The sequence below is a fragment of the Erythrolamprus reginae genome, chromosome 1, assembly GCF_031021105.1.
Source record: "Erythrolamprus reginae isolate rEryReg1 chromosome 1, rEryReg1.hap1, whole genome shotgun sequence".
Taxonomy (NCBI): domain Eukaryota; kingdom Metazoa; phylum Chordata; class Lepidosauria; order Squamata; family Dipsadidae; genus Erythrolamprus; species Erythrolamprus reginae.
Window position 1 is genome coordinate 149,863,038 of NC_091950.1, and position 14,676 is coordinate 149,877,713.

Consider the following 14,676-nt stretch of genomic DNA (forward strand, 5'->3'; position numbering starts at 1 on the left):
CTTCCTTCCGTGCAAGCGCCGGAACCGAAATCTTGTGTGAGGACATAGTGTGATTTTTGCCAATTTTTTCCTTCTGCGCATGCATGGAAGCAAAAATATTGGCGAAAATCACCAAAATCTCGCATGTTTGTCCTCTTGCAAGATTTCGGTTCCAGCGCAGACGCTGACCTCCGTGACCGTACCGGTAGGGCCGACGGCAAGGAACCCCCACCTGGTTAGGATATTTTGCAAGTGACGTCTGAACAACTTTAAAAGTTCGATGCTACCCGTAAAGCAAACAAACACGTACTCAAAAAAATAATATTCTCAAAAGCCATTGTATGAGACCCTGATGTCTTTCACTCCTTCTCCTTGTCTGTTAATCATCATCAAAACAGAAGCTCCTGTTTTCTTTTTGAAAAGTACAACCATCCCCCACGAGTGAGTTGCTTACAGTAGCTGCCGTTTGCTCTCTGTAGTAATAGAGTGATTTGTAAACAGTGGAACATTTTCTTCTTCATGTTTCTTTGGGGTTTGTTTCCTTTTTGTGGGTGGGGGTTCATTCTCTATCTCAGTGATTTTCAACCTTTTTTGAGCTGCGGCACATTTTTTACATTTACGAAACCCTGGGGCACATTGAGCGGGGGGGAGGGGCTAAAAAAAGTTTGGACAAAAAAATTCTCTCTCTCTCTCTTCCTCCCCTTCGCTCTATTTCTATTTTCTATTTTCTCTTCCTTCCTCTCTTTCTTGTTCTCTTTCTCTCTCCCTCCCTCCCTCCCTCCCTCTATGTCTTTCTCTCTCTCTCCTTCCCTCCCTCTCTTGCTTTCTTTGTCTCTCTTTCTCTCTCTCTCTTTCTCTCTCCCTTTCTTTCTCTTTTTCTCTTTCTCTCTCGCTCTTTCTCTCTCTTTCTTTCTTTCTCTCTCTTGCTTTCTCTCTCTCTTGCTTTCTTTCTCTCTGAGCTTCGCGGCACACCTGACTATGTCTCGCGGCACACTGGTTGAAAAACACTGCTCTATCTTGGATACTGCCTGTACCTCCCAGCAGGAACACAATTTATGATCCCACAAACTCTTTTAGCTGTCTGTAAACTTTCACTGTACAAGGAATCAACTACAATTCAATGCTTCAATAAAGATGTCAACCAATAATTTTTTTAAAAAAAGAATTGTTTCCCCTTCTCGTGATTGAGGCATTTTGAAATTGAGCTGTGGCCTTAACAGATCCCTTCTATTCATAAGGTGTTGTCCCTTAATAATATCAATGGGGATTCTCCCTGACTGCTTAAACTTCCTCTTGCAGAGACCTGTAACTTACTGGGTCTTACTTGTCTCTTCAGATCTATTGGACCGATATGCTTTATTCAGCCACTTGTGCCATCATCTTCGCCCTGGTTAGTAAAGAATTACTTTCTATTGACCCGAGATGCTATTTATGAAAATAATAGGTGTACAGCAATTTGAACGCTCTTATGTGCTATGCAAAATAAGACTATACAGGTAGTCCTCGACTTATGACCAAAATTGAATGCGAAATTTATATCGCTCAGCGAGACATGTGTTAAATGAATTTTTGGCTCGTTTTACGACCTTTCTTGCCACAGTTGTCAAATGAATCAGTGCAGTTGTTAAGTTAGTAGCCCTGTTGTTATGGTGAAACTGGCTCCTCCATTGACTTTGCTTGTCAGAAGGTTGCAAAAAATGATCACATGATCTCCCAGTACACAGCAACTGTCACAAATATGAGTCAATTGCCAAGCATCCAAATTTTGATTGAATGATCATGGGGACACTGTTACCTCTAAGCTGTGCGGGCATGCGCCTGCGCAGCCATTAGGAACCCCCGCGCAGAAACTTTTGAAGTGGCGCAAAGCCACGCAGTCCCGGATCGCTCGCTTCTTCTTGCCTACGATTGCTAAGGTGAGCAGTGCCCTGCATCGGCCAGCAAAGCCGGCTGCCCAGGAAAGTGGTGCGTTTGAAAAGCGCACGTTTAAAAAGTGCGCCGCTTTCTCAGACAGCCGGATTTGCCGGCCGGAGAAGCAAGCGATTCAGGACTGCGTGGCTTTGCGCTGTGACAACAACGGCGCCGTGGCGGCCATCAAGCGCGACCCTTTGCGGCGCCCCACCACCCGTTCCTGCAGGTAGAGGTCGGGCGTACTACCGGGAGATGGAGGTGGCGTGGGGCCGGGAGCTGGGCGCCGTGGAGGGCGAAGGGGTGGATGTGGCTGCTGCCTCTTAGCTGGAGAGCTAGACGGGGGCAGAGGCAATGGTGCTGGGGCTATGCGGGGCCGCTCATCCAGGGGATCGCGGACCGGCAAGCCGCCCTCCGCTCTCTCTCTCTTTCTCTCTCTGTTGCCAGTGTGGTGTATGAGACAGAAAGAGAGAGAGAGAAAAAGGAGGGGTGAGAGAAAGAGAGAAAGTGAGAAAGAAAGCAAGATAGAGAGAGAGAGAACAAGAGAGAGAGAGAAAGCAAGAGAGACAGAGAGCAAGAGACAGAGCAAGAGAGAAAGAGAGAGGGAGAGAAAAAAAGAGAAAGAGTGAGAAAGAGAGAGCAAGAGAGGGGAGAGAGAGAGAGAAAGAGAGAGAAAGAAAAAGAGTGAGTGAGAGAGAAAGAAAACAAGAGAGAGAGAGAAAAGAAGAGGAAGGGAGAGGGAGAGAGAAATAAATGAAAGAAAAAAGGGGAGAAAAAAGAAATGAGAAATATTTATTTATTTATATATTTTTGACTGCTGTGCCGCCCAGTCCTGAAGGGACTGCCCCTCAGACACTATACTTTTCCGCCCACACCGGAAAAAAATTAGAGGGAACATTTCATGGGGATATTGTGATCAGTGAAAGTGTGAAAAACTTAGTCTTTTTTTTTTAGTATAAGATGCACCTTAGTTTTTGGGGAGAAAAACAAGGGGGGGGGAATTCTGCCTCCAAGCAAACGGCATAGATGATATACTCTGTTTGCTATCTATTTCTGTGCATGTGTTCCTGACCCATAGAAAAAGCAAATAGTTGGAGAAATGTACATTATGGCAGTATATTAATGCCAGAAAGCTTTCATAACTGTAGTCAAATTAACTCCTCCCAATTATTTAAATAGATCTACTCCAAACATGACTAAGTCAGGGTTTAACTCAGCTGCCTTATCTTAATACTAAACAGGACACTGCTACATTTCAGATTATACTTTTATAGATGCTGTTAAAATTTATGTGGCTTTCTGGAAGTATAGTTATTCTCTGCTTTTTAAAAGAAGATACAAGTATTTATTTTAGAAAGCTTCTTCATTGTCTAGAACAATAAATAATAAAGCAGACTTTAAAAAATAAGTCTAATTTGAACATTCTACAGACATATATAGTTACTAACTTACTTCCTTGCATTCAGTTTCAGCAGTTTCATTTGCACAACAAAATTAAAATCTGCCTCTGCTTCTCCCTCCCAGCAATTTGCCTCCTTGCAGCTTTAGTTTCATTTTCAGTTTAGCATGTAGCCAGCCTGCCTGTAGCCTCAATCATGTCACCTCAAATCAGCTGAGAGTCGGGAAGCTGATAATGAGTTGCTTGACTTAACAGCTCTGTTCTGTTTGCAGCAAGGGGGTAAATTGCTGGGAGGCAGAGTTCAAAGCATGGGGTGGCTAGATGGGGCTACATTCGATGTATACGACACACCCAAGGGGGTAAAAAGGTGTGTCTTATGGGGGGTGTAAAAAGGTGTGTCTTATACTGGTACATAAGTCATTTTTCCCCAGTGCCATTATAACTTCGAACGGTCACTAAGCAAACTGTTGTACTATACGTTGAGGACTCCCTGTACCTGGGTAAAACAACTCAGCAGTTCATTTTGTAACTGGCAATGATTCATCAGAGGCAGAGTTTCACTGACCTGTCAGAAATAATAATACGAGGGTCGCCCAGAAAGTAATGCACCTTATTTTTTTTCTTCAACAATTATTTATTGACCACAATGAAACTTTCACACACGAAAGAATGATGTTTCTTCCACACACCCTATTTTTCCATGTAACCTCCGTCTTGTTCTGTGGCCTTCCTCCAGTGAGACACAAGGACGTGTATGCCATCGGTACCACTCCTTGTTCTGGTCACAAAGCCATTTCTGCAGTGTGCGAATCTCCTCTTTGTCATCCTCAAAATGTCTTCTATGACTAACCGTACTTCTGTTGACTGCAGATTCTCCATAAACTGTACACAAACATTTCTTTCTCCGCAGTGAGAAATTGAATGACGACACACTGCTTGTAACGTACATAACTTACAGATGCCATTTTGAAACACTGCTTAGCTACGATATCTGTCTGAACAAATGCAAAATTTAAACACGCACTCTTGATAATTCAAATACTGTAATGTATATCTAAAGTTTCGCATTTGTACCATTACTGTAGGCTGAGAAAAAAAATGTGGTGCATTACTTTCTGGGTGACCCTCGTAATATGAAATGCATAAAAGACATACGAAGTTGAAGAAAATGCCAGAAGTGCTTGAATTTTAGCCATTTAAACAAAATATCAAGATTTGTTTGTTAACCCCAAATTACATCTAATAAAGTGTAGGTTTGATAAGTCCCAATAAAAGGAAATTGACAATATACTGTACATTAATAACAAGTGTACATTAATAATGACCGATTAGGTCCCACAGAGTGGGCCTTCTCTGGGTCCTGTCAACTAAACAATGTCGGTTGGCGGGCCCCAGGGGAAGAGCCTTCTCTGTGGTGGCCCCGACCTTCTGGAACCAACTCCCCCCAGAGATTAGAACTGCCCCTACCCTCCTTGCCTTTCGTAAGCTCCTTAAGACCCACCTTTGTCGTCAGGCATGGGGGAACTGAGACATCTCCCCCGGGCATATACAATTTATGAATGGTATGTTTGTATGTATGTGTGTTTAGAAAATGGGGTCTTTTAAATATTTTTAAATAGTAATTTAGATTTGTTGTAAATTGTTTTCACTTTGTTGTGAGCCGCCCCGGGTCTGCGGAGAGGGGCGGCATACAAATCTAAATAATAAATAAATAAATAAAGTGGGGAATTTGCTATAATTTATAAATTATTTGATGTGATGGCATCACTTCTTTGAGCACTTCCAATTAAAATATGGAGAGTGATTAAAAAGGGGATCATCAAGAAGCATCTCCATCCTTGATGTGGATGATAGGATTGTTAGATACTTCTTAACTTGTATGTATGTTTCCCGAGTGTCTACCACTTTGGTACATTAAAAATGTACTGTATTAAATTAAAAAAAGATCCGAAATTTTGAAATGAAGGAATTCAGACAAAGAGTATGTTGATTGGATTACAAAAAAACAGCATGGATCGACATATTTTAAATGAAAATTAACTGATGAAGAGTACATGGTAAGAAATAACCGGTGGGACACTTGCACCTTTAGAGTTTTTTTTAAAAAACTATGAGACTAATTGCTTTTTAAAAATTTCTTACAGTTTGTGGCATATGATACCCAGTTGCTCTTGGGGAATAAGACGTTTTCTCTCAGTCCTGAAGATTACATTTATGGAGCAATTCAAATCTACGTAAACGTTATTTACATCTTCTTTTCCTTGTCAAGACTTGGGAGCCAAAATTAGGGAATTTTTTAAAACGGCAACTTAAGCAACAATTTTTTTTCCAGAATACTAGTATCTTTGCCTTCCCTCATAGGAATCTGCTTTTGAATAATATTATCATATACACATACTTAGAAATTTCCGTATTGCTCTTATTTTACTATACTGTGTAAAAGCTTTGTATGTTGTATGGAAACTCATTTATTAAGTATACGGGCGGAACGCAAAGTTCAATAAACTTAAGTCCCCTGAAATAATTAGTACACTGTCAAAATGAATATATATCCTATGAGATTCGTTTGGATTTAATATGTTTTCCTGCGTCAGCACGAATGCCAAAGTTTTTATCTGTAACTATTAAAATTAATTATTCAGTTAACATAGAAGAATACAACTACAGTGGTACCTCGGTTCTCGACCACAATCCATTCCAGAAGTGTGGTCGAGAACCAAATTAATTCATCCCCTAGGAAATAATGGAAATGGATTTAATTGGTTCCCAGCCCATTGACTTGCTGGGAACCAATTAAATCTACAGTATTTCCTCTATTTCCTATGGGATAAAGATCTGAGGGAATGGGGTGAGAGAGAATGGGAGTCGGAATCCCGACACGCCCCTCCTGGCCACCCTCTTAACAGCCTCCCAGTCTCTATCTTGTAACTGCTCCAAGCTGCAGGAAGGGTAGGGCTGGCTGCAATACTGGCCTCTTCGGGGGGTTCCTTTCCACAGCGGTTCAGTTCGTTACCTCCAGGCAGCTGCACCAACTTTTTCTTTCCCGGCTCCGGCGGCTTCCCTTTGAGGAGCAGCAGCAGCGTCAGGAACATCACGTGATGAAGGGAAGCCGCCGGAGCCGGGAAAGAAAAAGTTGCTGCAGCTGCCTGGAGGTAACGAACTGAACCGCTGTGGAAAGGAGCCCCCGAAGCTGCAAGGTATTGCAGCCAGCCCTACCCTTCCTGCAGCTTGGAGCAGTTACAAGGTAGAGACTGGGAGGCTGTTAAGAGGGCGTCCAGGAGGGGCGTGTCGGGATTCCGACTCCCATTCTCTCTCACCCCGTCCCCTCAGATCTTACATTTCGGATAGCAAACAAAATTGTCTGTTCAGTATCTGAATTCTTGTTCGGATACCGAAGTAAATTTTTGCAGGAAATTTTATTCGGTATCCGAAATGTACGAAAACCAAATCGTTCAAGAACCGAGGTACCACTGTAGTACATTAATATAGCCTACAGCAGTGTTTTTCAACCAGTGTGCCGTGAGACATGGTCAGGTGTGCCGTGGGGAAATTAAACATGGGTCCGCAAACTACCATTCCTGCTAGGATATCCCTTTTGTGTTCATCAAAACAGGCTCAGGTTTCACACTACGTGAGTATAAATACATTTAAAAAATATATTATTAACTATATGTATAATATGTACTGTGTTAGAGTGTCATTTTGTGTCATTTTGGTTGGTGGTGTGCCCCAGGATTTTGTAAATGCAAAAAATGTGCCACGGCTCAAAAAAGGTTGAAAATTACTGGCCTACAGCATATAGCCAGAACATTACTCTTTTTCTTGGATAGTACATCTACACTGTATGTTTACATGTATTATATTCATAGGAGGCTTTGTCTAGCCATTACCTTACTAGAATTCTTAAATTAGATCAGAGGTTCCTGTAGGGGTCGTCAAACTGTGACTTGAAGTCCACAAGTCTTAAAGTTGCCAAGTTTGGAAACCCCTGCTTTAGGCCAAGAATCTGTTTTACACAGCAAATTCATGTTACCTGTAAGAATCTCAAAGATTCTTCAGGGCTGCTGCTGTTTTTCAATGGTCTGACTCCCAGTAAGGAAGGGGTGAATCCTCTACTAATATAATTCTGCTCTGCACTTCCAGGAAGTTATTGTATACTATAGCAGTGACAGCTAACCTTTTTGTCCCCGTGTGCCAAAAGTACACATGCGTGCGCACCCCAGCACTCCCGCTTGCCAGCACCCATAATGTAATGCACACCTCCTGCACACACATGCACAAACGTTCACACATGCCCTCATGTGTGTAAGGGTTTCACACTGTATGTGCACGCATTCACTGCGTATGCGCTCTCGCACCCCATTTTGGATCAACCTTTGCTAGCGCGAATGGCCTGCCTTTGCAGAGGCAGTGGCTCCTCCTTCTACCTGCCTCGTCCTCCGGGCAGCAGCCAGCCAGCTGGCTACCAGGACCGCGGAAGAGCGAGCCACCAAGCCTGCTGTTGCTGACGTGCCACCCTTGGACCAATGCTCTGCTCTGGACATGAGTGGGCCCAGCCCACTCCTCTCAGGGACCTAAGGCTGGCTTACCCATTCAGCCTGGCTCCCAACCCCATCGCCAGCCACTCTTGCCTTAGGCAGCAATGGTGGCGCCTCCCCCTTTTGGCCGCGACTTGCAGGCTGAAAGCGCAGTTCAGCACCGCCCACACTCGGAGGACAAAACAAACTGGCCAAGCGCTGGCATTTCCAGGAGTGCCGGAAAGGTGGCCCACTTATCTTTGTATCTCATGCAGCAACAGGAAGCCGGACATTGCCAGGGCCCTTGAAGCCATCCAGCGGTCTTCGCCCTAGCTGGCCAGGACACATGGGCACTCTGGAAACAGGAAGATCATTTTCCTGGAACGCGCGTGAGCAATCAGTAGCTGTTCTTTTGATTTCTGGCATGCCCGTGCGCATGAAAACCAGCTGGCTGGTGCACCAGAACCCGGAAGAGCAAGGGGCAATGGCTGTGCGTGGCACTTCCGGCATAGGTACACCATCACAGCACTATAGAAACATCCAAGAGACAATGTTGAAGATTCAGAAGGTTCTGGGTTGAGACTCGAGTCTTCCAGCTTGCAGGCTGTTATTTGTTATATTAGTGTTACAAATAAATTGCATACAGTGTTCCATCGATTTTTGCGGGTTCGAATTTCGCGAATAGCCTATACCTCGGTTTTAAAAAAAAAATTAATTAAAAAATACTTCACGGTTTTTTTTCTATACCAGTTTTTCCCGCCCTATGACGTCATACATTATCGCCAAACTAATAATTTTTGCAAATAAATAACAACAAAAAATTGTTAATAATTATGTTTATAAATATCAGGATCACTAAGTGTCTTATTCAATGGTGAGTACCAGTAATAATGTTGAGTAAATGGTTGTTAAGGGAATGGGAAAGGGTAATTTAGGGGTTTAAAGTGTTAAGGGAAGGCTTGTGATACTGTCCATAGCCAAAAATTGTGTAATTACTTCTGCATCTCTACTTTGCGGAAATTCAACTTTCGCGGGCAGTCTCGGAACGCATCCCCCACAAAAATTGAGGGAACATTGTAATATGTTTTTTTCATATTGCTTTATTAATAATTGCTACAATGAAATAGATGATGACAGGAGTAACCTCCAAGACAGACACTGTGAAGATCCAGAGGGTTCTGGGTTGAGACTCCAGTCTTCCAGCTTGCACGCTGTCATTTGTTATATTAGTGTTACAAATAAATTGTATAATATGTTTTTTATATATAATGCTGGCATTTTTATTTGCAATTCCTTTATTAATGATTGTCACAATGAAACCTGACTTTTTCAAGCTGAAAAAAGGATGGTAATTCAGGAAAAGGAAGGGATCACAATGGATAAATGACTACGATTGGCATTCCTCTATCATTGTGCTTTCTCCCCCTTCCCTCGCTCGACTAGTTTTACAAGAAAATTCAGTTGCAAACCCCCTTAGATCTATTTGTGAAAGTGCAATTTAGTTGTTTGTTTTTAAACATGTATTGGCTTGAGAAGTTACATATTACTTGTGAAGTGGGAGGTGCTCAGATTGCTTTTATATTACATATAAACACTGTATTATATTTGTATGACATTATAAATATATACTTAATTTATATTAATTTATTATTAAATATTAATATAATTTATATTACATATAAATATTATATTATTTATTATATAACTAAGAATAATACATTTAAGTGAAATTTAAGAGTATTGGTGCTTGGGGGAGGGAGAAATGTCCTACTAATGAGTATAAAACCCAAGTTCAAATAATGGGAAGATTTTGGATATTTGCATAAAATGATGTTATTTACTTCCTATAATTACACCCCTGCAGGCCCAGAGAAAGCATGATCTGGACCATAATGTTCAGGACAGATCTATTTCTGGAGGATCAGATCTGTTGATAGCCCTTTTAAAATCTGCACATTTATCTTTAGGCATTTCCACATAAACAGTGGTAAAGACAAAACACGGCAAACATCAGTTCCCAGACCAATTAAAATTTATCTATAGACAATGTGTATCATATAAATTATTTCCCATTATAAACATTTGGGGGAAAGTAGGCAAAGAAAATTTGCAACAGGAAGAATTAATAAGTGGAGAATAAATTCTTCGAAAGTTTTGAAAAACAAGTGGTCAGTTGTTTTTATTGTATCTAAGCAATGGTTTATGGAACTGACTAATGTGATACTGTTCCTTTGTCTTGTGTCATAGGACTGTGTTACCATTAATACGTACTACGAATTGAAAGCTATGAGTTCAGTTGGGTCAATGTTTCATTATTATGAAATAAATAAACATAAAACTACTGTAAAAAGAAGAAAGTTTAATGAGATATAAAAACAGTAACAATTTGTCAGCAATTACTTGCAAACAGAATTGCCTTCTAACACTGTACTGTTTAATTTGATACATTAAAAAGGACCCTATAATTTTATCACTATTTTTAGGATCCTAAGACTGGGTTAAAACCTGCATGTAAAAAAGGGTGGTTTAGCCTGCCAAACTATTGGAATAAAATCAATTAGTTTGCTGATCATTCAAATTACACGTTTGCTTGGATTTTTCCTAAGTATCTGCAATAGACTAACTTGCACTTTAAATTTTTTCAAATTTAATGAGTTCAATATTTCACATAAATTTTGGTAAGGTAGAATGGTGTGATTTGGTTTCATTTGCTAGCCCCAATATGAAATGATGTAACTGAAAGAATACACAATTATTCAGAAAATGTTGATCACAAAGTAGAAAAAATAAAGTACCAATGGCTTTGTTGAGTTCTTATGATCCACATTATCACAACTCCTGCAATTTCATCTTCAGTTATCCAGATTTAGCATGAAAACCCATAACATACTTAAAGCAGGCCACTGCTTCTTGCTTGAGATACTTTAATATCGAGAATTGTGCTAATCTCAATGATAATTTATTAATAACTTTGATCCATAGAAATACAGTCTGAGAAATCAGAAATGTTCTGCACCACAGCAGTATGCTCCAATTAAGTATCAGAATTTGAGAATCTGAAGATAGTAATTTAATGATTGAAGTATACAGCTCAACTGGTCTTAGTGTCCAGATGCTTTTCAGTTCTTTGTGTCAAACTATCTTCTTTATTGGCTGCCATCATCTCTCGGCGAGCTTTCATCTGTTTCACACGTTTCTTTTCCACTTGATTCTTAGCAAGGAAGAAAAGGGCAAATGCAGAGGGCAAACAAATGACCCTAAGGAGATTAAAACAAGCTAAAATCACCTAGGATTTAGGTTGGGAAAAGCATGGGGCTCCAATGAGACAACTAACTCCTTCCCTTGCATTAAGTAAAAAGATGGACCATAGATTTATTGTAGTTTACCATTTATTCAATACAAGTTAAGGAATTTGTGGGAAATATAATAATTACAATTTTAGAGGGAGAAGATGTAGACTCTAGCCCACAATTCACTATAGATCTCAGCAGGATGGTTTTTGGACAGTCACTATCTCAACAGAATTGATTCTGAAGATAAACATACTTACTTTTACCATCCTTGGTTTCCAAAAGGAAAAGATATAAGGATAATTCTTTTTGCTAAGAACTAGGATTAAATCAAATTTTATCTTTTTTTTTCTTTAATAAAGAGATTTAGAATGAAATCTAAAGAAAGCTGTTTCCCATTCCTACTCTGGGAAACTCCCAAAGGATAAATTTCCACTGTTAAAATTCTCAAAGATTTTAATAGTGTTTCTTCAGTGTCAATGTGGCCAAATTTTGAAAAACAAAAGTTGGGCCATTGCAGGAAATTTAAAGGGTGAGAATTATAGGGATTTGCTTTACCCCATTTTTTTTAAAAAAAGACTAAAAGTAAGCCACTACAAATCAGTCATTTTGACACTGAATTCTGCCAACACAACCTCAGGAAGGAAAGCAATGCTCACCAAGCAATAGCAACAGGGTTTGGACCAGTCTTGAACCTTCTTGGGGCCACATATTCTACATGTCTATATGTTTGTTCACCACGCTGTACTTTCTTCTGCATTTGTTCCAAACATTTTCGGCTACTGTGAAAAGGTTGAGTGTCCATTCGAAAAGGCACCATTATGCATGGTGACTGTTTCAATGTGGCAGGAAGGAAGCCTGTAAAGGGAACAAAACGATAAAAATGCCAAGACCTGGAAGATCATATTAAACTTGGTATGCACACTGGTTCAAATGTAGTAAACTCTGCCCACAGCCTGGAGTTCCATATTGACAGGGCTCAAAGTTGATTCGTCCTTCCATCCTTCTAAAATTAGTAAAATGAGGACTCAGATTGTTGGGGGAAATAGGCAAATAATGCTTCTACATTATAAATTGCCTGGAGTGCTGCAAAGTGCTATGGGGGCAGTATATAAGCCTAAATGCTATCGCTATTCTTATTATTGGTAGCTCAAAAGTCTTGTTTTGCTCACCTGAAAGCCCACAAAGAAAAATGTCTCACTCTAATCATTTTCAGATTTTGAAAAAAAAGCCTCATATTTTACATGTGGAACTGTTATAGGATGTTCCAATAGAAATTTATGTTTTTAGCTCAGGGCTGAACTATCGAGTTCTTGGTATGCTCTGAGATTAGTTGTTTGAGCTTGGAAGGCATTTCATTAATCAAATAGCTAATATCAGTGCAAATGAGAGGGAAGGCTTGCCCTACCAGTTTTCATAAGATGTACTTCCCTCCTAGTTGGTTCTTAGATTGGTGTATTGCAGTGCTTCTCAATTATTTTCTGTTACACACCCCCACCCCTAAGAAAAAGTAAACATTTCACATTGCCCAACTCTCTTCCAGGATGATTGTTTGCAATATTCAGCATGTTTTTGAAAACACTCAAGTGGTTTATCATGCATGATTGGGGTATAATGTGTTTAAGTCACACCTTAATTTTTTTGGCTTCATGCTGTCCACTGCCAACATTTTTAGGCACAGTAAACATACCGGTCTTTCCTCTCCCACCATAGTCAAAGTGAAGCCAAGTACTACATACGCTTCATCATATTTCCTCATCTTAGCTCTCATTATCATTATCTCTGTCTCTCTCCTCCTTTCTTTTAATCTGTTGAATATTTTTTTCATGGTGTTTCTTAAGGGTTTGCTATCTGCACTTCATATATCCTGCTCTGTGCTGTGTGCTATCATTCGGTGTAAAACCCCCCTACTCCCTGTGGCAACCCCCCCTCCATTCCCCGGGGTCACACACATACACACCAGCATTGCTCTGGGCGCCCCCAGGGCCAACTATTTGAGAAGCACTGGTGTATTGTCTTCTGATTGTCTGGAGTTGATTTGTGCTTATTTGAATGTGGGCTGCTAAAGGAGATATCTCTAGTATTTTGTTTATTCTTCCTCAGCTTTTTATTGTTTGTTTCGAATGGTATGTAAAAGTGATTTCTGTAAGTAAACCAAGCTTAGAACACCAAGAATTTCACAATTATAGCATGTGGTCATAATTGGAGCACTGTAGTGGTACATTACAAAGCATCAAACAATGGCTGCAGGATATCTATCAGACCACTCTCTTAAGTCAGCCATGTGCAACTTGTCATCTGGATAGCTAGTAATCTAGTCCCACTAGGTAGTAAATCTATTTTAAAAGTTTGTTATTTATGTACTGTAAATCAACTGGATTATGTATTTTATATGTGGCCCAAGACAATTCCTTTTCATAGCCCAGGCAAGTCAAAAGGTTGGACTCCTATGCTCTAAGACTAAGTAATGGCTTGCTTAAATCCATGATAAACTCAAATGGGCTGGATGTACATGACAATCTAAACCATAATCCCTGTTTCCCAAAGCTCAGTATCTGGCATCTGGCTCTCTTTTACACATATAAGCCACCCAGAATCCTTTGGGAGTGGGGCAGCATATAAATCCAAATTAACAATCGATCAATCACTCAATCAATTGAATTCAGAAAGCCAAAATGGTTGCATTATTTGAATAAATCCTCCTCTCTTAGCTACTCTACCTCCAGGATAAAAAACATGAGGAAAGCTTATGATCCTCCTTCTGAAAAGCAATAAAAATTAGTAAGAAAGGAGGAAGATCTCTCTTTCACATGCAGAGAGCCCTGGAGATGACCTTGGAGAAGCTATTCTTGAGATTTTTACAACACATGAGCCTGAGAAACAGGGAAAGTTAAGAGGAAGAGACCTTGATTGATTCTGCCCTGATTCTCTGAGAAATACAAATCTGGGCATACAATAACAATAATAACAATAATAATAATGATGATGATAATGGATAATGATAGATAAATAGATAGATAGATAGATAGATAGAATTGAAGTCCACAAGTCCAAGCTTATATTAATAAATGTAGTTCTATTAATAAATGTTGTTTCAAATTTGCAGTGTCTGTTCCATACGCCACTCTCAAAAAAAACAATGCAACCTTTCTCTTAGCTTCGCCCGAGCCAACCTCCCTTCTTTCCGCCATAGGTGACACCCAAAGGTCGCGCCTTTTCTCCTACCGAGCTTCCGAAAGCAAAGCGATGCCATCTTGACAGGCACCTCTTCCCTGCTGCCTGCTGGGTAGCAAAACTTACGGGGAGGAGGAAAAACTGAGACTACAACTCCCACGACGCCCTTCGCCCCCTTGTTTGAACGAAGGGCGGTGAAAGGCCGAGGGGAGGGGCGGGAGGGCAGGGTCTTCCTAGTACGTCAGATGAGGATTACTCCAACCGCTTCGGGTTTTTTTAGAACGTGAAAGTAGCCAATGAGGGAGAGCATGTGGGCAGCTCCGATTGGCTAGTAGGGTGTGGAGGTTTTTTGGTTCCTTCGTGAGATTGGCACCCGGGACTCTGGCTCCTCCCCCTCCACAGTGCTGCG

General features: G+C 40.6%; 1 protein-coding gene across 2 annotated transcripts in view; it reads left to right on the forward strand.

Annotated features, from left to right (window-relative positions):
- LOC139154702 (protein lifeguard 3-like) overlaps window positions 1-5,810 on the forward strand; it is a 30,611-nt gene extending 24,801 nt beyond the window's left edge. The window contains exons 11-12 of one of the 2 annotated variants that reach the window (XM_070729615.1): window positions 1,316-1,369; window positions 5,431-5,667. In XM_070729615.1, coding sequence (XP_070585716.1) covers window positions 1,316-1,369; window positions 5,431-5,574 — 198 coding nt within the window. In that variant the 3' untranslated portion in view covers window positions 5,575-5,667. Of the gene's footprint in view, window positions 1-1,315; window positions 1,370-5,430 lie in introns of both variants that reach the window. The other variant, XM_070729607.1, reaches the window with a different exon arrangement.
- Window positions 5,811-14,676: the final 8,866 nt, after the last annotated feature.